The 23,118-nt window shown below is 42.5% G+C and overlaps 4 protein-coding genes across 10 annotated transcripts; 2 read left to right on the forward strand and 2 right to left on the reverse strand.

Annotated features, from left to right (window-relative positions):
• The first annotated feature begins 1,357 nt into the window (after window positions 1–1,357).
• Window positions 1,358–8,977, forward strand: hps1 (HPS1 biogenesis of lysosomal organelles complex 3 subunit 1). Of its 3 annotated transcripts, XM_068327031.1 has the most exons (19): window positions 1,400–1,489; window positions 1,847–2,014; window positions 2,793–2,950; window positions 3,036–3,170; window positions 3,614–3,756; window positions 3,838–3,946; window positions 5,188–5,348; window positions 5,470–5,572; window positions 5,677–5,761; window positions 5,869–5,924; window positions 5,998–6,165; window positions 6,302–6,478; window positions 6,906–6,982; window positions 7,076–7,213; window positions 7,363–7,428; window positions 7,595–7,745; window positions 7,950–8,063; window positions 8,182–8,264; window positions 8,349–8,977. In XM_068327031.1, exons 3-19 carry the CDS (start codon window positions 2,834–2,836, stop codon window positions 8,509–8,511), a joined length of 2,046 nt encoding a protein of 681 aa, XP_068183132.1. In that variant the 5' UTR covers window positions 1,400–1,489; window positions 1,847–2,014; window positions 2,793–2,833; the 3' UTR covers window positions 8,512–8,977. The 3 variants fall into 3 exon arrangements, with proteins under 3 accessions (XP_068183131.1, XP_068183133.1, XP_068183132.1); XM_068327030.1 differs by lacking the exon at window positions 1,847–2,014 and having other exon boundaries at window positions 1,358–1,489; XM_068327032.1 differs by lacking the exon at window positions 1,847–2,014 and having other exon boundaries at window positions 1,358–1,489; window positions 7,363–7,427; window positions 7,600–7,745.
• Window positions 8,978–8,994: 17 nt separating this feature from the next.
• st3gal7 (ST3 beta-galactoside alpha-2,3-sialyltransferase 7) lies at window positions 8,995–11,551 on the reverse strand. 4 transcript variants are annotated; one of them, XM_068327035.1, is made up of 8 exons: window positions 11,445–11,551; window positions 11,077–11,242; window positions 10,868–10,994; window positions 10,458–10,795; window positions 10,172–10,358; window positions 9,944–10,084; window positions 9,389–9,538; window positions 8,995–9,289 (listed from the first exon to the last, which is right to left on the reverse strand). In XM_068327035.1, exons 2-8 carry the CDS (start codon window positions 11,223–11,225, stop codon window positions 9,203–9,205), a joined length of 1,179 nt encoding a protein of 392 aa, XP_068183136.1. In that variant the 5' UTR covers window positions 11,226–11,242; window positions 11,445–11,551; the 3' UTR covers window positions 8,995–9,202. The 4 variants fall into 4 exon arrangements, with proteins under 4 accessions (XP_068183136.1, XP_068183134.1, XP_068183135.1 ...); XM_068327033.1 differs by having other exon boundaries at window positions 10,458–10,994; XM_068327034.1 differs by having other exon boundaries at window positions 10,458–10,994; window positions 11,486–11,545.
• A 766-nt stretch (window positions 11,552–12,317) lies between these two features.
• On the forward strand, window positions 12,318–14,905 carry ankrd2 (ankyrin repeat domain 2 (stretch responsive muscle)). 2 transcript variants are annotated; one of them, XM_068327425.1, is made up of 8 exons: window positions 12,318–12,551; window positions 13,385–13,528; window positions 13,644–13,745; window positions 13,826–13,924; window positions 14,057–14,155; window positions 14,272–14,370; window positions 14,456–14,554; window positions 14,768–14,905. In XM_068327425.1, exons 1-8 carry the CDS (start codon window positions 12,471–12,473, stop codon window positions 14,870–14,872), a joined length of 828 nt encoding a protein of 275 aa, XP_068183526.1. In that variant the 5' UTR covers window positions 12,318–12,470; the 3' UTR covers window positions 14,873–14,905. The 2 variants fall into 2 exon arrangements, with proteins under 2 accessions (XP_068183526.1, XP_068183527.1); XM_068327426.1 differs by having other exon boundaries at window positions 14,751–14,885.
• Window positions 14,906–18,243: 3,338 nt separating this feature from the next.
• Window positions 18,244–22,112, reverse strand: morn4 (MORN repeat containing 4). Its single transcript, XM_068327427.1, has 5 exons — window positions 22,031–22,112; window positions 21,000–21,073; window positions 18,689–18,803; window positions 18,497–18,606; window positions 18,244–18,404 (listed from the first exon to the last, which is right to left on the reverse strand). The coding sequence occupies exons 2-5, from the start codon at window positions 21,064–21,066 to the stop codon at window positions 18,256–18,258; spliced, it is 441 nt and encodes a 146-aa protein (XP_068183528.1). The 5' UTR covers window positions 21,067–21,073; window positions 22,031–22,112; the 3' UTR covers window positions 18,244–18,255.
• Between the last annotated feature and the right edge of the window lie 1,006 nt (window positions 22,113–23,118).

Here is a 23,118-nt window from a genome sequence, read left to right on the forward strand (position 1 = left end):
TCAGTGTGCACTGGGACGGTTTTCAGCTGAGTGTGACGCGAGTGGAATGAGGATCAGCACCTCTAAATCTGAGGCCATGGTTCTCTTGAGGTCACTGGAGAGTCTTTGCTCCAAGTGGAGCAGTTTAAGTATCTTGGGGTCTTGTTCACGAGTGAAGGAAGGATGGAACATGAGCTTGACAGACGGATCGGTGCAGCTTCTGCAGTGATGCAGTCATTGTATAGGTCTGTCATGGTGAAGAATTTACAGGTCAATCTACGTTTCTACTTTCACCTATGGTCACGAGCTTTGGGTAATGACCGAAAGGACAAGATCCCGGATATAAGCGGCTGAAATGAGTTTCCTCCGTGGAGTGGCTGGGCGCGCCCTTAGAGATAGGGTGAGGAGCTCAGTCACCAGGGATTATCTCGGAGTAGAGCCGCTGCTCCTCCGCCTCGAGCTGAGCCAGCTGAGGTGGCTCGGGCATCTGTTCTGGATGCCTCCTGGACACCTCCCTGGGGAGGTGTTCTGGGCATGTCCTACTGGCAGGAGACCTCGAGCAAGACCTAGGACACGCTAGAGGGAATATGTCTATCGGCTGGCCAGGGAGCGCCTCGGGCTCCCCCCCGGAGGAGCTGGAGGAGGTGTCTGAGGAGAGGTAAGTATGGGCATCCCTCCAGAGACTGTTTCCCCTGCAACCCGGCCCTGGATAAGCGGTGGATGACGGATGGATGGATGGATGGATGGATGGTTTGAAGAAGACGGTTCCTGCTGTAAACTGAGGCTTACAAAACTGAGTATTACAGAGCGGCAGACTTTTGTCAAGCAAGTTGGACTACTTATCCATACACCCATCCATCCATCCATCCATCTTCGATCTCTTATCCGGAACTGGGTCGCTGAGACGACAGTCTCAGAAGGGATGCCAATACTTCCCTCTCCCCAGAGACACCTCTTCCAGCTCTTCTGGGAGGATCCAGTGGGGCTCCTTACCCTATGACCCAAAGCTCAATTGGTGGGGGGTGCGCTGACTTAATTTGACTGTTATTGTATTATCTTTTTATTATAAAAAGCTGATAAATACATTTCACCAATAAACCAAACAAAAGCAGAGGAATAATTTTTACCTCCAGCTGTTTCGTATAGTAATAAACTTCATGTCCTTTTGCCGAACACATGACTGTATCAGACCTACTTTCTTCCAGATTTGCCCTACAGTGCGGAGCAGGCCGCATTCCACAGATACCAGCCTATTATCTGCAGCTCAGCCACCGGCGCATGACCACCAAACTCACACCGCAGACACTGATCCAGGAGCAGCCCTCCCTCCAAGCACCTCCGCGACACTTTAACACCCACATCTGATTCCAGATCAGCGCCCACTTCCTGCTCGGCGCTCCGCTGCTGTCACATGACCCGTCGCGAGGCAGGAAGCGGCTCGAGCGCAGCGGTGATGAAGACGACCACAAACACCAGTAAGAGCTGAAGAGGAAGATGCTGGAAAAACTTTGTGAGTCTTGTCAGCAGCAATTGTCAGCGTGTTTGTTGTTGTTTGTGCACACTTGTTTACGTTGTTTATTCAAAAGCGCGCGTGTGATTGGTGTACTAGAAAAGTTTTGACTGGAAGAAAAAAAAAAGAGTTTTCTGTCATCGAGAATCAAGAGTTAAAACTAAGGAGGCTCGTGACGCGATGATATGATAAACAGGAAGTATGTCGTAGTGTTTGTGTTTACGTCAAGTCTGACCGAGCATTCTGCAAAATAGTAAACATCAAAATATCATCGGCGGGATCTTTTAAGAGACGGTTCTCTCCATGCTGGTTGACCGCACATAAACACGATCTAATCCGTGTCTTTACGGGTCTCAGCATGTTTGCACAGCTGAACGATCATCCCGAGGAAGTGGCGCTATAACGTTTTCCGCCTGTGTGTGAGGGTGCAAGTGGACCGGGGGGCTTTAAACACTCACCGCCGTGTTTATCGGCAACCAAAACATCTCTGAAGCGACACAAGTGGAGCGTTTGACAATTTGCATGGTCAGTATTTAGTGTGTGTGTGTGTGTGTGTGTGTGTGTGTGTGTGTGTGTGTGTGTGTGTGTGTGTGTGTGTGATTCCAACCGTGTTGTAATAGTCAGCGTTTGGGTGCTCATTCATTTGTCCACCGACTTTCTTTGAAACTGTTGCAGATAGAAAGACACAAAACACATTACTCAGGCAGCAAAGGGGATGAAAATGAGGTGATGACCTTAACCCTGAGAAAACTAGGTAAAGGTCAAATTTTAACTTGTGTGAATCAGAGATCATTTGACTCTTTTATCTTCCATCTGAGGATGAGGCTCATAAAATGCCAGCTTTTTAAAAAACATTTTTTTTTAGTTCAAACGGCTTTTACTTCCTCCTTCTTCCAGAATGACATGTACATGGATGCTCACGCCTTTGAATATATAATAAAAACAAACGATTCAAAAGTCACTCACACCTAATCCTAATCCTGGACCTGGATAGTCGCTGTTACTATTCTAGATCGGAGGTTCGATTCCCTCTCCCACCGAGTCATTTGTCGTTGTGTCCTTGGGCAAGAGGTGGGGCACTCGCAGGTGTGTGAATGTGTGTGATTGTTCCGGTGGCCGTAGGCGCAGATTGGCAGCCACGCCTCCGTCAGTCTGCCCCAGGGCAGCTGTGGCTACACACATAGTCTACCATTACCAAGTATGAATGAGGAGTGAATGAATAATGGATTCAATGTAAAGCGTCTTTGAGTGTCCAGAAAAGTGCTATATAAATCTAATCCATCATCATTATTATTATTGGCAGGATGAGTGTGGAGCAATCATGTTAGTGAGTCTGTGATCCAGATGAAGTGTCTGCTGATCGCCAGCGAGAGCGCCGAGCTCCTATTCCACTGGACTGACCACGAGTTCCAGCACACTCTCCAGGAGAAATATGGGGCATCACAAGAGGAGGGCCTGGGGGTAAGAAGGAAGAGCATCAGCAGATAAAATGTGCTTTTTCACTGGCCTCCTGTCGGGCAACTCTCAATAGTTTCCTTTGATTCAGCCTCCATCCTTTGAGGACAGCATCAGCACCCTGTTTGCCCCCATCATCATCTCCTGCAGCACCATGGTGGACAGGTTGGAGGACAGCTACACCTCCTTCACCACGGAAAACAACCACATCTACGTCCTACAACAGGTAGAGCCTGAAGGTCTCCTCTCCGCTGCATCTCACTGACGTTGGGATGAATTTTCCTGAACTAAAAGATTAAGAGGATTTCCTCCCTATCTTAATCTTTTAATCCATGTTTTGGAAATTCCTTCAAGATTTCTGCATTCTTGAGCTTCACAACGCCGGAGGTCACAGTAGTGACCTACATGCTGAGCTCTCTTATAGTGAAGCGTCATGTTTGTCATGTGAGTCTCGTGAAACCACTCAAACCAGCCTTTGTGCTGCTGCAGCATGACGTTGCTCCGGTTATTCATGTTGGGTTCATTCAGGGCAACAATCATTCAACTCTTCTTCATCAAATTTTTGATCCAAAAGTGAAATTTTTATGCTGCTGACTCCACATTAGTGTCCATTTTATTCTCATTCCATAAAAGTAGAATGGTAACCAAACACCTTTACGTCCTCCACAGTTTGATGAGTGCCTCTACATCGCTGTGAATGGAGATGGAGATGAGGGAGAGGATGAGCTGAGGAGGAAGATCTATGTGATGAAGAAGATGCTTGAGGTTCTGTTTGGCATGGTCACTCTCAGCAGTCACCTCCTCAGAAAAGAGTAAATGTCCTTGTGCGTTCCCTCGTGATGCTGGTGGGCGCTGAGGTGGCGTTTGGTTTATTCTTTGCCGTCTGTCTCCAGGTTGCGTCCTCAGGACCGCGTGCAGAGAACCAGGCTGTGGAAGCATCTGCAGGCGCTGCTGGAGACCTACAGTCACCTCCAGGAGAACGACCAGAGCTTCTTGGTGGAGGTGCAGAGCGTTAATACTTTCTCCTCTTATTCAGCTGCAAGGGTTATGATAACGTTTATTATCATAGTTTTATCATCCATTGTACTCCTTTAAGAACATTAACTATGAGATAGCAGCTGGTGTCAAGAGTTGGTTTCTTCTCTCTGCTCTTCTGACACTAATATTTTTTGATCACCTCATTGTGATTATTTAGAGAAAGAAGAAGAAGAAGAAGATATACTTTATTAATCCCCTCATGGAAATTACATAGAAAGCACAATCATTTTACACAAACTTTTACCAAAATGTCAGTTTCCACCAGTTCATGTTCTTCATTTATTACCTTATGCTGCCGAATGTTTTCCTCTTGTAACTCATCTCCAGATACTAACTTAGTTTTTCCATCATTTGTACCACCCTGCCTCATCAAACTTCGGCAGAACACCCTTAGCCAGCTGGGATAGGCTCTAGCTCCCCGTGACCTGCGACAGCAGATAAAGCAGTAACAGAAAATGGATGGATTTTTTTGGGGAGTTAATTTTGTCCTAGAGGAAGCAGTCAAAACTGCTCAGTCAATAATTCAAACATGGTCTATAGATCTTTCACATCCAGTCAACATCAGATAGTTACTGTATGTAAGAATGAAGGCTTCAGGTGACTGTTTAAATGTAAATATGACAAAACCAGTGAAGGTCTTCTTTTCGTAAGGTCTGTTTTTATTATTGAACTGGATTTAACTTAGAGTTTTTAACGTCTTTGCATCCGTTTGCATGTCTCTTGGTCGGCTGGATTTGAAGCAGGATTTTAAACTCCTTAACAGTCCGTGAAATTCAGTAGAAGGGAGAGTCGATCTGCTTAAGTTGTGCAGATTCGGGACCTTGGTGGGGAAACTATGTGCAATATTTATGGGATTGGTGTTCATGCATGTCTCCAATTGGATTTATATCCGAATAAAAAAACCCTCCTGTTCAAATAGGTTAAAGTGTCATATCGGAAGGTTCGTTCCTTTAAAATCGGTATGGCTGAATTTGATTTTGGTTTCTAGAACTTTGTCTGGAAATTCCTGCTTGAGTCCCGTGACCCACGACGGCGGATAAAACGGTGAAGGAAACTTAATGGATGGGATCATGCCCTTTTACACTTCATTATTCCTTTTGGAGTGATAATCTCATTTGAAAAAGAAGCATGTGCTCCTTTTGACAGAAAGCTAGTGTTGAAATGAAACCACAGGTTCAAATAGAACGGACTCTCCACTCTTCCAGGCCGTGGAGAGGCTGATCCACCCCACGCTATGTGAGCAGTGCATCGAGTTTCTGGAGCGTCGTTTAGTTCAGTACCTCAACAACAGTGCTGAGCGAGCAGGGGAGGAGGTGCTGCACGCCTTCATCCTTGTTCACACCAAACTGCTGGCCTTCTATTCAAGGTAAAGCTAAAACAATCTCACTATTAAAGTGTCCCATAAAGTGTTTCTCTTGCATAACGTCCAATCCAGTGTGACCACATTACTTGTATGAAATGAAGGATTTTCTCGTTGCTCCTTGTAGCCGCAATGCCAGCTTGCTCACCACCTCCGACCTACTGGCCCTCATCATCATGGCACAGAGTATGTATCCCAGCAACATAGAGCAAGACGGCCCAGATCCTGAGGTAGACGGCACTGACACGGCACCACCTGGAAAACACAGATGGACTCGCTCCTCATTATTACTGACGGTTTGTTTTCTGTTTGCAATGTGTGATTGTCTCTTAAGGATACTGAGAGCACATCGGGTTCTGGTCCTGAAAGCTTTTACACCCCAGAGCCCTCTCCAACGGACACCGACTCCAGAAGCTCGGGTGGGTTGTGCAACAAGTTCATTTTTCGAGTCTTGTTATTTGCCACAGGGCAGGAGTGCGAAATGATGGTCCCTGCGTTTTAACACCAGTTTTGTGTCTGTCATTAGACAAACCAGTGAGAAGAAGCACTCCTGTCTTTGAGTTTGTGGACCCAGACATCCAGGTGAGAGTTTAATTTTCTCGATCGGTGATCAATAGTAGTGATAAACTGGGTCACCGCTAATAATTCCCTCCAGGTGGCAGAGGACAGCCTGCAGACTCTTGAGGTTCTTCCACCGGATCCTTCCACCCCTCAAAGAGTTTTCTTGGAGGTATCACTCAAAGAGGGGCTGTATCCCATGATGCCTCACTCCATGTACTGTCTCCCGCTGTGGCCCGGCATCACGCTAGTTCTGCTGACTAAGGTGTGTGAATTTGTAGAGGTGTTACCTACATACCTCTCCCTCAGTCTGAACACGTGATACATTTATTATTGCTTAATAAATAATTAACTACAGTGCCATTGATGTGAGTTATGGCTGTTGTCGTGTTGCTGGTTAGATTCCCACCAGTGCAGTGGCCATGTCGGTTTATAAGTTTTTGGAGGCCTTTGCCAAGCTGGAGAAACGTTTAAACGAAGGCCAGGAAGGTTCTACTCCCACCCGAGGCCAGCCAGTACATGACATCCGCCACAGACTGGACAAGTTCGTTAAAGCCCTGGGGCCCAGTGAGATACAGGTTTGCCTTTAATTTGCACACCCTAACAATTGTTTAACCCCCTTGTAAAAAATATCAGCAAATAGTAGTAAATCTTCATCCAATCATAGCCCGTACTAAAACTGAACTTTCACCCTTCCTTCAATCCATTGTTATTACAGTGTCATTCACGAACAATGAAATGGTTTACAGTTTAGCGCATAAAAATTAATCACCAGTATGTGGTGAGAAAAATGTGTTTAATTCTATTTGATGGAAGCCTCTTTCTACTTGGCAAAACTGAGCGTGCTTTCAAAAAATATGTACTAATTGATTTCTAAAGGACTGTGTTTTTCTACCACCATCTGAACTTGATTAATAATAAATGCTTGATTATTAATCTGAAAAAAAAATTGGGACATAGACATACTGTATAATAACTGGCTTTTATGTATCATTTTATGTTCAGTCTGTGCAGTTACAAAATGTCTGGACAGAGTTCAAGAACCGAGCTTTCACCAGAGGAAAAACCGGCTTCAACAAAGAGTAGGTCTTCTGACGTCCTCTACTGGCCAAGATTCTTCATAGCATGTCTGTCTGTGAGCTGATCCTTTGAGTCAATGCACTCTTGTTTTTCAGTCTCATCCCATGGTGCAAGAATATGAAGACCCAGCTGTGTAGAATATATAAACAGTGTTTTCTGATCGACCCTGGATCAGCTGATAGTCCTCAGCGTCTCTCGCCGAGTCTGCAGGAGCAAGCCCAGTCTATGTTGCAGTGTGTATCAGTCAGATGAATTTTTGCTGTTATTGTAGGGTGTTATTTGTTGTAAATACACACGCACGCACACACACACACACACATACTGTATATATATATCTGTGTCTGACTTTTTGTCACATTTGTGTTCTTTGTTTTCCTGTCAGAGAGAAACTGATGGACTGGAAGGATTTCCTGTTGGTGAAAAGCAAGAGGAACATCACCATGGTGTCATATCCTGTCAGTACAATAACCATCCTCCCTGTGTTGCCGTGTTTATCTGACCTGAATGCATCAAGAAACCTTCATGTTGCTGCATATTTTAGGTATCATGAATTCAGGTGATCGGAAAGGCTGTTGAAGTACTATGTATGAGTTTAGTAACCTTAACCTACTTAATCTCACCTACCTGGATGATTTTCCTGGTCTCATCCATTTCATTTGTGTGGACCGATCCAATGGTCAAGTGATCGCACCTTCGCTTAACGTCACGGAGCGTACCACGTCGGAGCTGGGAAATGGACCAGTGGCTCAGTTCATTAAAAGCAAGGTCGGATGGACTGTGAAATCTTTTCACCTGAAGCTAATAACGGTGGTATTAAATTGCTGATATGAAGCATGACTCAAACAACAGATAACAAAAGATTAGAGAAAGGATTACAGTACATCACAACATTTTTGAATATATTTTTAAAATCCTCCTCATGCATCTGTTTGTCTTAAATTAATTCCTCTTCATTAATGCGTTCTTAAGGTGTGGAAGCTGGTGAGCACAACACGGAGTTATCTCCAGAAGGGTTATTCCACAGTCACATTACGGGATGGGGATTTCTACTTCTGCTACTTCCTTTGGTTTGAGAATGAAACAGTAAGGCGCTTCTATGTTTTTGTGTCTGTTGAGGAAAATAAATCAATTTAGCACTGGAATACTGTCAAAGTTAGAAGTTTGTCACATATACACATAATGTTTACGTCTGATCAATAAGGGCTTCAAGTTGGAGGCAGGAGACATACCCATCCTACCTGATGACTCTGCACCCATCGGGATGCTCGCCTGGGACTACTACAGGTAAACAAGTCTGCCTGAAAAAACTAGATGTGATTGGCTGAAAAGAGAGGAGAGCTGACCGTAACAAACGAAACTGTCCACCAGGAAGCTGCTGCGATACTACAGTAAGAACCACCAGGGTGAGGTGGTGAACTGCTACGAGCTGCTGACCATCCATCTGGGCGTCATCCCCACTGAGATCATCCTCCAGCACTGCAGGCAGCTGGCCAGCAAACTGTGGGAGCCATCACGCAACCCACTGCTGTAGCCAGACCCTCGTACTGAAGATAAAGTGGCCAAAGTGCAATTGTTGTATCATGATAATAATATAAACTCTATTTATATAGCAGTATAAATTTGTCAAGAACAGAAAATGACTTTTTTTGCTCTCTGTGTGTCCTGAGCTTCACATTTTTATTGCTGATTGATAGGTTGGACTGATGTAAACATATTTATTTGGAGCACGTAATGTTTATGTTTAGCACAAAGCAACACCACTGTGCACTTATGTACTATTATTACTGTCTTGTAATATATTTCTGAATACCCATTTGTGAACCGAATCCTGATATTATTACTACTGTGTAATGTTGGGGTTTTTTTTTCACTTTTGGAAACATGGATTTTTATGGATGTTGATTCACTTTAGTCTTTACTATGACTAGTGTTAGAACCCATATGTAAACAATGCAACAGCAACTACACATGAATAAAAAATGTTGAAGACAACATCAGTAATATCATTGTCATTTATTGTAAACAATTCAAACGCGGTTTGGATCACCCGTCCAATCACTGAACAGCAGTCTGTTTATTTACAGCTGGTGAGGTATCGAGTCAGTCCTGAGAATATCTGCCTTTGATGATTTTGAGCATCGTGAAAATCTGTTATGTTTTTTTCTGTGACGATTACTCCAGCATCACATGATTTACGGAGTGTTTTGGTATGTCCTGCTGACTCACAGAGCTCCTGTGAGATCTGTCACGGCTCCTGCAGCCACCAGGTCCCTCAGGAAGAGTTTCTCAGCGCTGACGTCATGCACCACCTGGGTGACAAAAAAAACAAGGACAAGTTGCTGTAGTGAAGTCACAGCTTCCGAGCCTTAGAAATGTGTGCCTTTGTTTGATACTCAATCTGAATTTACTTGCGCATTCATCGCACCCATACGAATAGTCTCATAGTAGTGGAGCCTGGCCTCTGGGTGCTGCATGTCGTACCCAAAACCTGCCAGGCTCACCTGGTCACACAGCTGTAAAGCCATCACCACAGCACTGGCGCCGAGTGTCGGCACCATCTGATTGAAAAGAAAGACATTTTAACCAGCATGAGAAGCAACTAAGTGGGTTTTTTTCTTATTTGTCATGGAATTAATTTCCCTGATGGAACCTCCTTAAGGGATAAATAAAGTTATACTCTACATTAAATAACTATCCTGACCAAACTCCTTTTTAGATTGCAATGAGGGATAAATCAGAATGTTATTGCTCCTAATTCTTTGCCCTTTGGCCGAGTCGGCACATGTCTCAGCCAGCAAGTACGATACATTGGTCAGGACAGGTTGTTCCACCGTCGTCCCATTGTTAGAGGATTCCTATTATTCGGCATGCAAGCATAATTGTACTAAAGGACACAGAAACAGAACATGAGGGTGTGTCACGGATCGTCTCATGACACCTTTTCTACTTCGACATGAACTCACATTTCCCTGCTTTTGTGTGTATTTCTGCAAGACTTGTCCCGTCTTGTGAATAATCTCCGGGTGAAGGATCCTGAAGGTCTCCGGGCTCAGGGGAATTTCATCTACCACCTCCCTCCAGAACCACAGTTTTGACCAGAAACTCTGATGACAACACATCAGGTGAACATGCGATGGTTTATGTCATCCTCTATTTCTGTGCTTGGAAGGTTTGTGTGATGTCGGACCTACCAAACGCTGTTTGGTAACAATGGAAGTGAGCCAGTCCAGGTCAAGGCTCTTAAACACCACTAATGCGACCATGGTTGTCCTTTTGTATTCCTGTGCAGAATGCGGCGCTCCCTCTGGATACATCAAACGGATGGTGGTGTGGGAACCGGCATCTCTCTCAAAGCCGGGCACGGGTGCGTTATTCATTCTGGGGACAGAGATGAAAACGGTTCTATATAACGGATCACGACTTGTTGATGCGGTGAAGTTTCTTCATGTACATTCTCCATCTGTCTGTCACACGTACCTGATAATGATGTCATACTGATCTATATGAGATCCCAGATAGCTCCCATGAAGGACCCCGCCGTTGCCAACCACCACGCATCGCCTGCAGCTGCCTTTTCCTTTCAACGATGGAGGCAGGCCAGGCTGAGGTAGGTTGGCGAGTGCTAGCGCCAGATGCTCTTCACTGCCCTGGAGCCCCAGAGGAGGGGACAAGTCCCAGGCATCAACCCTGTCCCGCTGCACAAACACTGGGATGTCTAGGAGGCCTGCAGAACAGGCCAGTGGCTTGAGGTGGTTCAGACACCAGCGGGGCTGACAGGGGTCTGACAGTAATGACGCAGACAGATTCAGTAAGGCCTGCAAACACAGAGAAAAGCTTAGTTGAATAGAGAAATCTTCAAAATGGATTGCTAACTTGTGAATCCATACCAGATCTTTGGGCTGCTGGTAGTCGTCACTAAAAGTCGCCGCCCTATCCACAGGTAAATATGCAGGAATCAAAACAGCTGAGTAACATCCTATGAGGAGCACCAGGCTCAAAGCGAGGTTCTCAGTCCTGCACAGTAGAGAAAACACCTCAGAGTGGACCTGGAAATAACAGACACACACATATCAACTACACTACCGCAGATATGTACCTGCTGAGAAAGAAATCCTTGCCGTCAGTCTTGATGGGGGTTGAGTATCTGTGAAATGCAGGTGTTGGTGTCGCTGCCTCCACGGCCTCGGGCAGCAGTGGTGATCCATCATCTGGGTCCTGCACACTCAGGTGATTCATCGTCACCATGGCACCTGTTATTCCACCTGAAATACACACAGCCGACAACACTCATTATATTCTATGGCTTAAACGGCACTGCTGATTGTCTATAGTCAGGGTAAACTTTCCTGATAACACCGTGAAGCAAATACAACAACAGTTAACTTAATAACATCTCTCCTTATAGGTGTGTCTACACATAAAAGCATCTAGATGACCACAAATCAGAATAACAATAGAACTCACAGCCAGCCAGGTAGGAACGTGATAGTTAACCGTTTGTTCACCTCCAGTCCATGAGCACAAAGTTGTGTCTCTGGTGCGAAAAAAAAATGGCTGCTGGTGCTTCTTCCTCCTCCAGTGAACTCTGGCACTTCCCTCAGTAACATAAGTTAATCATTAATATAGTACTTTACCATTCTCTGAAGGTGTGTGTGTGTGTGTGTGTGTGTGTGTGTGTGTGTGTGTGTGTGTGTGTGTGTGTGTGTGTGTATTTCAGCCCTAAAGGAAAAGTTTCCTATTCAAGGAGCTGGAAGAAAAATAAGTGATTGGTTTATATTTCTATGTCGACTTTGCACTGCCTGATTTCCTTATAAAACTGTTTATGTCAGCAGAAAAGTAGTGGATCTTGACTGATTGTTCACCTGCTATGAGACACATATTCACAAGGTATTGCTTGATAATAATAAAAGCTTTATAAATAATATAATCCCCTGAAAACCGTGTGTTTACGAGGGTCGCACACTGGTGAAAGAGAGACACGCTCCTCTGCAGCAGCAGTGAGCCAAGCCAGGAGCTTATATAAATGAATGCATCCTCAGTGTGTGTGTGTGTGTGTGTGTGTGTGTGTGTGTGTGTGTGTGTGTGGGTGGGTGTGTGTGTTTTTGTGTGTTTTTGTGTGTTTGTGTTTGTGCATGAGAGAGGGGGAGAGAAAAGCAAGGAAAGAGTGAGAGAGTATGCAGGGTTGGCAAATACACCAAAGTGAACACACACACACACACACACACACACACACACACACACACACACACACACACACACACACACACACACACACACACACACACACACACCTGTTTATGGGTAACACAATGTCCCAACATGAAGGCAGCAGTCCATCCAGGAGCCACTGCGCTAACAGCGCTGCAGAATGGAGTGACTTAGACAACCTGCCAATCATCTTCATCAGACGGATCATTAGTTATTGTTAAAAAGCTTTAGCGGCTCAATATTATTCCACATTCTGTTTGGTTTGGTCCCTTTGTGTGCCTGATGCTACCTGAGCTGGAAGGCTTTGTTCAGTGGACAGACAGTGTGATGGACCATAAAACAGGAATGCAAAAGAAAGCTCAGGTAGGTGAATAAAATGTCTGCAGAGTGTCCACTCATGTTTTTTTCTATTTATATCACTGTATCTTGAATCAAGTACGTCTCCTGGAATGTTAATCACTAGACATTCTCCAGCGGGGAGTTATTTTCCCTCCTCAGTGGACTGTAATCAACGCAACTATATTTCACAAAATCCAAAACAACGTGTGGATGTGTGTTATATATGAGGACAATAACCAGATACAACCTAGAAAACATACCAGCATTGAAGCTCAGCCCTGAATTTCAACAGAATATATGGCATTACCAATCAATCCTTATTAATTTAACTAACCAGACTTATACTCTGCGTTTAATAAACAAAAATAATTTCTTTTTGTATGTTTTGCCATTTAAGTATAGAAATAAATTGTATATTCCACTGTGTATTACACTGCAAATTTAGATCAATCTTTAGCCTTTTTATTTAACATAATTACAAATAATTAATTGTCAAAATTATAATTAATATTAATTGTCAAAATTATTATTAATATGGTCAATAATTGTAAATTCTTCATGTAACTTCAACCCAGTTCCACACTGGGGTTAAACCTGTGCAGGTATGTTTCTGCTGACCAGAGGGGTTTTATGTACAGTAGACTAACGCAAGCACACCAACTATAAACTTACCAGAGAAAGAATAAATAACTATGTGTTGTTGTACTTTATAAAATAATTCAAAAGACATATGTTAAAGTCAAGTCAAGATAAAAAATTTAAGAGATGAAATAAAAAATATCTTCATTAACTAATTGTTTTGTGGGAGGAACGCCACTGTTGCTGGCTGCTTTATTACTGTCTCTGCCATTTTTCAGACGGAGGAGAAAATGAGGAGGGTCTCTTCTGATCCACACTGTGACATTAGGGATCTGAGTGGAGCAGAGAACATCAATGATCTGAGGAAAGACAAAAAGATCCACAATGCACTCTCACCCAAAGTGTCTGTGGAAATCTCAGTGGTGATCTACATTTTCTCAAATCATATTTTCTTGTGCTCAGCATGGATGCAAGAATCTAATCCCCTTCCTGTGCCTCTGTGTTCCTATCTATGCAACTCAATGAGGATGCATTCAGCCTGAGGATGCTGCAGAGTTCATGAACGCTGCCAGTCAAGGCAAACTGAATGTAATAGAAAAATATCTGACTGACGGTGGGAACCCAAATGTTTATGATGAGGTATGTTGTCACTCTGTGGCAGTAAAAAAACAACAACCTACTTTCCCAGTTCCTGCTTGAGATAAATCTGAATTTTTCAGCTGAAGAGGACTGCGCTTCACCTCGCCTCTCTGGAAGGACACGCTGCAGTCATCCAGAAGCTTTTAGATAAAGGAGCCGATATCAACTTTGAAGATCAAGTAAGATATGGAATCTTTTCTTGCTGGGAAAGATGATGGCTGAGATTGAGATGGATTGTCTTCACACACAAAAGCTCTGCTGGCCTGAAGTCAGTACTATTAATAGAACAGGTCCATCTCATTGTATTCCAGCTGGGCTCCAGGGCCATTCACTGGGCTTGCAGAGGGGGAAGCCTGGGAGTTGTCAAAGCCCTGAAGAGCCTGGGGGCTGACCTGAATGTCAGAGATAAGGTGAATGTACTTTTGACTTGTGTTCAGATTTTTTGCAGGGCAACAATGTATTTTTGAATACACTTCAGATTTGCATTACAAAACCCCCCATTGTACTATGACTATGTACATTGCAGTTGTGCAGCACTCCTCTACATGTGGCCACAAGAACGGGACACACTGCCATAGTGGAGTACCTGCTCTCCTGTGGTGCTAAAATCAACTCCAGAGACAGGGTAGGCAGCAGCTCAGCAGTGGTTTTCCTCCCCACAGTTCATTTCTTGTCACGTTTTGTCAGTGATGTCGTTTTTCTATTTGTAGGAAGGGGACACCGCCTTACACGATGCTGTGCGTCTTAACCGATACAAAATATTAAAGCTTCTCATAGTTGCAGGGGCTGACACTGAAATAGAAAATCATGTGAGTTCTTATATCTGTTGGGCACGTGTGTTTTTACTGCAGTTTTATTTATGCTTTGTATAAAGAGAGGAAACAGGTGAAAATCTTAACAATTTACACATTTTAATTTATCTTTAGGTTTTATATGATTTAGATAAATCAATAAATTAGTAAACGTTTGACTGAATGCTGCAGCCCCATGCTAACTAATTCACAGCTTGAACTGTGTTACAGGAAGGAGTCACGGCTGTACAGCAGGTAAAACAATGGCAGATGGGTATAATGGAGGCCCTAAAGAGACTGGAGGAGCTGAAGGAGGTGGCTGTGAAAACGCCTTGAAGGAGAGTGGAAACTGTGGCTCTTACCTCCTCACACAGTTTGTTCTTTATAAAGTCACATGACTATCTGTCTCAGGTTCAGAATGCACTCCAATTACCTGTACATTGTAGGGCAGTGAATGTCACATTTCTGTTGGAGGCTTCTTTTTACTGAAGTTTTACTGAAGTTTTTCCCAGGAAAAAGTCAGCTGGGAGATGTGATGATTGAAAATGTTCCGTTTATCTCTAGATATTAAAAAAAACAAAACAAAAAAAACAAATAAGGAAACACAGTGTAATTTGTTGAATTTGTTCCACCAAACTTTATTTCTGCGAAGAGATAAGCTGTCGTAGATGTATCTGGTTTGCAGTGACTTTGGAAGTTGAAAATTATTGATGGACAGTTGCCGTAGAGAAGTTGCATTTGAACATGCATCAAGATGTCCTTGTGTTATCAGGGTGACAGACAAGAGCAAACAGTAGCTTCGCGTGCAATGGGTCAGCTGGCGATGGCAGAGATGGCTGGTATGCCCTTGCTAAAGTCAGAGATTCAGGGGAGATCAGTGGACATATTTTCCCTCTGCCATCAGTGGCTCAAATGTTCCTGGGGGCAGTTGGCCATCCACAGTGGGGATACCAACAGCTTTCCCCCTGCTGACATTGTAGTTGTGGTCATTAAATAGACAGCCACTTTTTTTTTTTTTTAGCACATTGTGTTGAATAAATGTGTACTGCTGTTGTATTATTTGTAATAACATGAATGAAAAATGCAGATGGTGATGCATTTGTGTGTGTTTCCATCTGATACACTATCAGCCGCATGCAATATTTCCTGCGACAAGGAAAGGCAGTTTAACTGTGCACCGCAATGTTAACGGGACGTGGTTCATGTGTGGGAAACAACGCAGACTCCTCTCTTGTATCTGGACTCATGTATGTTTTACAGGTTTAGTTCGATCATTTTCTATTCCATAAGAGTTACAGTTCATGCAGCACGCTGTTGCTAAGGGCTGGAGCTCTGCAGAGAGAGGAGGGGGATGGGTAAACTGGAGGTTGGGGCTTCTTGCCTCATGGTGGCTGAAAACCAGACGAACCTGTTTATCAATGAATAGATTCAACTTCTTCTTTTGAACTGAAATGTTGCACTTTTCAGCCTCTATGTATATCAGAATCATAAATTGTGGCTTTTAATAACCTAAATCAACTCTCATACTGCCACGTCCAAGGACAATGATGCTACAGAATAAAAAGCATGTTTATTTTTTCAAGGTTTTAATAAAACACAACCATTCTGTGACAGTTATTCCAAGTTATGACAAGATACAATGCAGACGGTTTCTTTAAGTGCACTCACATTAACATTATATTTCATAAAGGTAACCGTGACAATGACATTTTTTTTCAGTCAGGTGAAGGTCTAGACAGGCACACGTTTCAAGCACCATTTGTTCCCCAGCTGAAAAAAAAGATGTAGTTCTTTTTTCCCCCCACTTGTGTAGGCAAAGAAGGTTTGACCAGATATTGTCTCTGTCGTAGAAGAAACAGAAAAATCCTGTTACATGATCTGAAATATATGACAAACTTTGCATGTACAGTGTACACTGAAGAGTGATGTGCTTGCAAGTTGTGGTACTGATGCTCTGCTTCTCTGCATCATCTTATCTACATTGTACTTAGCAATATGATGCTGAACCAAAGGGAAATTCAAAGCAACCAACAGGCTCACAATATCAAGTATTGATTTTCTTCGCCCTTATAGAATTTAACAATGAAAATCTACAACTGCCATAATCAAAGGCAGAGACATCACAAATATTTTCAGCAGAATCCAATATCAGCTCAGGTTTTCATCTTTGGTCCTTCCTTTTCCTCACACCAGTAGATTTGTCCTTATTGATTTTGTCTTTAAAGTATGGCTGGAATAAATAACACTGACTATGCCTTATTATCATTTGATTGTCTTTGGTTGAGGTTGTATTTTCGGTAAGCTTAGATAAGTCGTGTTTGCAAATGCTTTCCAAGGTCAATTAATTGTTCAAGTAAGATGAATTAATCATTAGTCACAGAGTAGCTATGACGGATAATAAATCTGTTAAGTTTAAAAAGACACCACTGCGTCTTAAATAATTCAGACACCCTTTCTACCTAACAGATTGAACAATGATCTCTTAATTCACTTGAAAGGTCGAGCACAATCAATAAAAATAATCAATACACCTCACGGATAAAAAACACACGCTAGAATTACATAGTTCAGTGTATGAGATTTCAATGCATTTAGTTATGATTTCTAATCAACTTTGAGGTTGTTCAATCTTCTGAGTCTCTCAGGTTACTCAGGGGACAATCATCCAGCTGACTTTAAACTCCTCGCCCGTAATTTCCACTGGGAGAAAAAGAGGTTTATTAGAGAGATGAGATCTGTTAGACTTGTGAGCGATGGAAGCTGGGGCTCAGTGCCAGCTTAGCAAGATGTCTCTCCGAGTTCTGTCTTTACATAGACCTCAAATTTATTAGAATGACAGGACCCTTAGGGCGAATGATGCATAGGAGAAAGGAAGGAGTGGGAACTGCTCATCACTTAATTTGCACCCTTGAACTGCTTTCAAAATGTCTTTAAGGCCCAATGTGAATATGGATCTTTGACAAAAAAAAACCCCAAGAGGTTTGTTTACATTCACTATATGTCTTTTCAAGGCCTGGAAAAAAATGGGTTGACAGCATTTCCTTCCTCGTGAAGCATCTGACTTTCGTGAGATTGTTTATTGTCTTTGTGAACACATTATTTTTCTTTTCCAGCAGAGTGAAATCATCTGCAAGAATGTGCCTCATGTCATCCACATGCTTCCTCATGTCTGTGCATGATAAAAAAAACCAAACAACCCCTCCTCCATTGTGTTTCCAGCAGTCCTAAAATCTACACGGAACATCAAATATCACTCTGTGGTATCGCATTGCGGCACTTTAAAAGAATAATTTATCTGATTAGACGTTAAAGTCTTCAGCCTACAGACATTACTTTACTCCTCCTAAGGCAGGAATGAAGTAATAATGTGCAATAACATTGTGGGAAGAGTTCTTCCACATTCTGTTGATTGATGCGTGAAGGCTAACAATTCTAGAGAAAACTAAGACACTGTTGATGAGTACAAGAATCCAAAGAAGAGGAAACAGCAGCATTTGTTGTTTACATGTCTGTTGGTCTTGGGGGCTGTGCATTGTGGTGTTGTGTATTTCAAGTTAGTCATACAGAACGCCGTAGTTTGGTCAACTGTATGTGCATCCCAGGCCACTGTAAAGGTTTCGAAAAAGACAGAGAGATGGTGGGTTGGGGAGTCAGGAGAGTATAGGACACTCCTGACTTCTTCGTTGGGACCGTGAGCATCATTCCAGGTTCAGCTACGATCAAAGTACCAGACTGCGTGCGTTGGAGGCTGAAGCCTGGGCATGCTGCACCACTCCTGGACACTTTTCTCTCTTCTGCAGCTTATGGTTCTGAAAAAGGCCCTCATTTCGGGGCACTCCATGCGCTCCATCTGGGAAAGTGAGCAGCCCTTTGGGCACAAAGACACAACAACCTATGACCAACAACAGAGATAACGCTGTCATGCTGGTGGAGAAAGAGTTTCAATGGAGTTGTACTCACCGTATCCCTCAACACGTCCTTCTTTGAATTCTCCTTCAAACTTCATGCCGTCAAATCTGCAGAAAATTCCCGTGCCTTGGAACTTTCCATTCGAAAATTCCCCTTCGTATCTGATTCGGTGAAAAGAGAGCAGTGGGTCATTTGTAAATTGTGACTGACGGTAAAAACGTGCTTTCTGTTTGGTTCACGCACCTGGATCCATCTTTAAAGAAGAGCACGCCAGAGCCGTGGAAGAGACCGTTCTCAAACTGGCCAGTGTAACAGGTTCCATCCTGAAACTTGAGCTGACCCACACCGTGCCTCCGACCTGGAAAGTTAGACCAACATCAGAATGAGTAATTGCCAAAACATCAAACAGCCAATGGAAACACAGGAAATTCTGTGAAGGCAAACGACCTTGATGGGAAATCTCCATACACCAGCTGATGCATAAAATTTATCTGTGAGTGAGACGCCTCATTCCACCACTCAGCCTTTTATGGATCACTGTTTTGGGAGACTGTAATATACTATAATATACTAGAAGTGCACACACTTATGTGTTCACTCTCGGATATAAGCAACCCCCACCTTTCTGTTGGCTAAAGGTTTACTACTGAATTAAGAGTCCCATCTGCCTGCTGTGTGGTGGGAATTAAAGCTCTCTAATCCATCCATTTTTTAGCAGGGATTTCTACTTTAGGCTCCAGACTGTGGAAACAGTCTAGGAATGTACTTGCATTTCTCTCCTTTAGTCTATTCTTTACTGAAGCTTCTAATCATGTCAGGAGGCACACCGACATGGACTGATGGCTTCCACCCACTATTGCCACACTTTGACAGTATATAAATTTGCATTTTAAGGGCTAAGAAAAGTACCAATTAAAATATAATTGATAATAGTGAACCTAAACCTCAATTAAAAGTCAGCAAAAGCAGTGCTAAAAAACACAAAATCCCCCAGTGTTGTCTGTCATGTTTTCAGTAGTGTGCCCTCGCACATTCGCGCATCGACGCTCGCGACCTCACCTCATTATGGTTTTTTGGTAGGCAGTCATGTAATACTATACGCGCATTCTATTGGCTGATGGCATCCGGAAGTGCGCTATGTTCCGTGAGTCTGACTTTTGTGAGACACAAAAGCGCTTTAAACAGTCGATAAGAGTGTGGGAAAAGGTAATACAGATAGAAGGTGGTTTAATATCAGTATGGGGAGGGTTCATAAATGTTTAAATTACAGTAAATAATATGATAAAATGTTTGTGGCTCCATCGTGGAATTTGTTAATCGCGTGTGGCTCCTTGAACGCATTAACTGCGAGTAATGAGGGCGCACTGTATTCACGTTTATCAGCAGATGACAGAGGACTCTCTGAGATTTCCCAAACAGTCCAAAGTCTAATCCAGATTTGACATAGTCAGAGCTGGTAAATCTGGCTCTGGTCGTCATGGACTGCCACTGCTAGCTAAGTGGGATTTGATTAAATAGCTTGAGCTTGCACGAAAGCTGCATCTCTGCAGGTGTGTGGTTGTAAAGGTGAAGCAAAGAATCCTTAAAATCTTTGCACAGGTGAGCATTTTGACAGAATATTTCCCTTCACACAAGGATTAAACTTTTCACACTTAATCTACCATCAGGTGTTTGCTGCTGGCTTCACCATAATGAAACAGTATACAGTACGCATGAATAGAAACAACTGTATATATGTGTATATATATGTATACTGTATGATGTAATGTGAAATTACTGTGCGTGTGTGATGGAGTTCCTAAAGATCTGTTATCAGGGTCTGATGATTGAATCAGCACCACTCCACGCCGAGACAATGAGTGCTCTAATGTGTGCTCATTTCACATGACTCACTCAAGACTGCTTATTTAGGAGCACTCTTTAATGCATGTTATGCGTCTTCATTCACAGCAATAGATTAATTGGTTTCAGATTATAAGTATGTTTGCATGAGAATAATATTTAACCCTAGAAATTCAAGCTTTTGAGTCTTTTGCATTGGTGAAAATGATGACAGTATTAGTGAATACGTTTTTAAAAGTAAAAACTGTTATAGAAAGAAAGATCCCTTACTAATCCTGATTGCACCTCATTGTTGCATCCAATGAGGGGCCCTTGGGTCAACCAGGCCAAGCTATAGTCTAATTCCTACATTTTTTTTCTTTACCATTTTGTAACTGTGAAAACAAAGGTCATGGATTTCAAGCACTTTGTTGGATTTGAAAATAGTGCAGTGTTGTATTATATTAAGATCAAATGTATGATTCATACAACTTGAATACTGAATAAATGTTCTCATTTTTAATTTACTCATGCATCACATGATTAGACAGTATTTTCCCCACTGCAAAATATGCATAAATCACCAAAAAAGCATCCAGAAAACTAATTTTTAAAGAAGACTGCAGAAAAACTTGTGTCCCTGGACAAGACATGCAGTGCAGACAGGACAAACAGTCAAGACAGACATTTGTGCACAAACTTAATTTAAAGCAGGTAAGCTTGACTGTCTTGCCTTCTTTCCACTCGCCATGGTACTCTTCACCACTGGCGTAGGTGAAAGATCCTCTGGTCAGAGTCATGTCAGCCCTGTTTTCAACACACAAACACACTCGTTGGCAGTGAAGCTCAAGAACACATCTTCACTGATAACCACACGTGCATGATTTAAAAAAGCTCTCGGAAGAGGTTGTACTGTCACTGACCATAACCTTTGACATCACTGTGTGTGTGTGTGTGTGTGTGTGTGTGTGTGTGCATGGGGGGGGTGGGGTGGAGAGGGGGTTCATAATAGGATTATTAGTGACTTCACTTGTGACACAGAAAGGGTCTCTTAAATACATACTGCTTGTAGATGTTGAAATTACACTTTGATACACTACTGTAAAGAAAATTAATATAACAGACTGATCTTTGCTCATAAAACTCTCATGTTCTATAAAGTGAACATGTTTTAATAATGAAATCGGATATTTGAACCTTGTGACACAAACTTCATATTATAACACATGAAACCCAGAATGATACCTCCACATGTGACCTGTAAGCACTTTCTCTAGTTCCAGATTGATACAGCATGAAAATACTAGTTTGAGGAATGTTTATGCAGCTTTATTGGTTTAACAGCTGAAGCTTTATTTGCATTCAAATATTTAAATCAGAACAAAATTGTTGCTGTGTGACACACTGCGTGGGTAAACCCAGAGATTAGGATGAACAACGTGACTGTAGCATGGCTGCAGACTACAAACATTGCTCCATTGCATGGATGGTAATGTAGCACAGGAATGGCTGTCAGGTGTAGGTTTGTTCGTGCATCCATTGAGAATATAATTTATTCGCACACACTAAAACCGGCACACCCGTTATTGTAGTGTAAATATAAAATTTAACATGTTGTTTCGATCCGGGTGGCATTTCTAAGGATGCTGATGAATGAGCTATAGATTTCAGGACGCGCTAGATGCTTATGTAAAACATGTCATCGATAGTAATACAATACAACCAGGAGTGAAAAGCAACAGCGCGTATTAACGCTATATTTACCTGTCCGCTATGCTCGTCGTCGCGGGAGCGTGGAGACCGACGCTCAGCACCGGAGGCGCGTTAAAGGCTCAGCCACCGGCTGGGAGACGCGTGTGCTGCGTTCACGTGCTGCACGTAAATACCTAAATCCCAACACACCTCGCCTCTCGACACGGAACTGTGTGCTTGGTTTATGGCAACTTATTACAGAAAATTTGGCATAAAGGTAATTTAATGACCGTTATTTTATATTTAGAAATCAGTAGGTGTGGTTGTAATCAATAGGATTATGGGAATTTAAAAAATGTGTAATATCGAGTAAGAGTAATGTCGTTAGTTCCGGACAGCACCGAGTTGCGTCACCGCGACTCGGTATTTTTACGCATGGGCGAAATTAAACATGTTAAAAGCATTTTCACGTCTTCAAGAGGCATAACTGGTTGAAACCAATTCAAAACTTTCTCTAAGCGAATTGCTATTGCGTCTGTGGCAGGTATTTATTATTTAAGGCTCTCAGACACATGACACCGGTTAAAGGGAAGCCAGCGGTCTAACTTAGCAATGTTTTAAATGTACGTACACCATAGACAGCAATCAAAAGAATCCCTATAATAGGAATGATTGTTCATATAATAAATACAAATTATTACAGTATTATCAACAGACAACAGCCTAGACGTAAAGATTTTGACATTACAATTTCCCCCTAGAACAAAGTTAAATTTTAGAAAGTTTATGATATACCCCCATCACTTCATTTCATTTTTAATAGAATAACACGTGGGTCCCGCCAATAAAACGTGTAGAAAAATAAAATCCCACAAATAAAATGGATGAGGAAAAGAGAATCCAATACAAAACATTAGTGCATATTTTACAGTATAATATAGAAGTAAGTACACAGTAGTAACATGTGTTTGATTTCATTTTAGGTGTTTTTTTATTATACCAAATCACTTATTTTTACCAGTTTTTAAAATTATATAGAACACAAAACTGTAGTCATCATAGTGGAAGTAGAGGGAGAATAAAGGGATCACCAAATTCATTACAATCCTTTGTGAAGTTGTTAACTGCTGTACCAACTTTTGTGCCAATCCACAGGGTTA

The sequence above is a fragment of the Antennarius striatus genome, chromosome 11 (genome assembly GCF_040054535.1).
Source record: "Antennarius striatus isolate MH-2024 chromosome 11, ASM4005453v1, whole genome shotgun sequence".
Taxonomy (NCBI): Eukaryota; Metazoa; Chordata; class Actinopteri; order Lophiiformes; family Antennariidae; genus Antennarius; species Antennarius striatus.

Excerpts from the sequence above, each read along its gene's own strand:
- st3gal7 (XM_068327033.1), bottom strand. The coding sequence starts at position 11,225 with ATGGTGACGATGAATCACCTGAGTGTGCAGGACCCAGATGATGGATCA. Across the intron at positions 9,539-9,943 it reads ACACACAAAAGCAGGGAAAT|ATGGTGCCGACACTCGGCGC; the intron begins GTGAGTTCATGT and ends CTTTTCAATCAG. Across the intron at positions 9,290-9,388 it reads TGGGTGCGATGAATGCGCAA|GTGGTGCATGACGTCAGCGC; the intron begins GTAAATTCAGAT and ends TTTGTCACCCAG.
- morn4 (XM_068327427.1), bottom strand. The coding sequence starts at position 21,066 with ATGACTCTGACCAGAGGATCTTTCACCTACGCCAGTGGTGAAGAGTAC. Across the intron at positions 18,804-20,999 it reads CCATGGCGAGTGGAAAGAAG|GTCGGAGGCACGGTGTGGGT; the intron begins GCAAGACAGTCA and ends CTAACTTTCCAG. Across the intron at positions 18,405-18,496 it reads AGGACGTGTTGAGGGATACG|GGCTGCTCACTTTCCCAGAT; the intron begins GTGAGTACAACT and ends TTGTGCCCAAAG.
- hps1 (XM_068327030.1), top strand. The coding sequence starts at position 2,834 with ATGAAGTGTCTGCTGATCGCCAGCGAGAGCGCCGAGCTCCTATTCCAC. Across the intron at positions 3,947-5,187 it reads ACCAGAGCTTCTTGGTGGAG|GCCGTGGAGAGGCTGATCCA; the intron begins GTGCAGAGCGTT and ends CCACTCTTCCAG. Across the intron at positions 5,573-5,676 it reads AAGACGGCCCAGATCCTGAG|GATACTGAGAGCACATCGGG; the intron begins GTAGACGGCACT and ends TTGTCTCTTAAG.
- ankrd2 (XM_068327425.1), top strand. The coding sequence starts at position 12,471 with ATGCTACCTGAGCTGGAAGGCTTTGTTCAGTGGACAGACAGTGTGATG. Across the intron at positions 14,156-14,271 it reads ACCTGAATGTCAGAGATAAG|TTGTGCAGCACTCCTCTACA; the intron begins GTGAATGTACTT and ends TGTACATTGCAG. Across the intron at positions 14,555-14,767 it reads ACACTGAAATAGAAAATCAT|GAAGGAGTCACGGCTGTACA; the intron begins GTGAGTTCTTAT and ends ACTGTGTTACAG.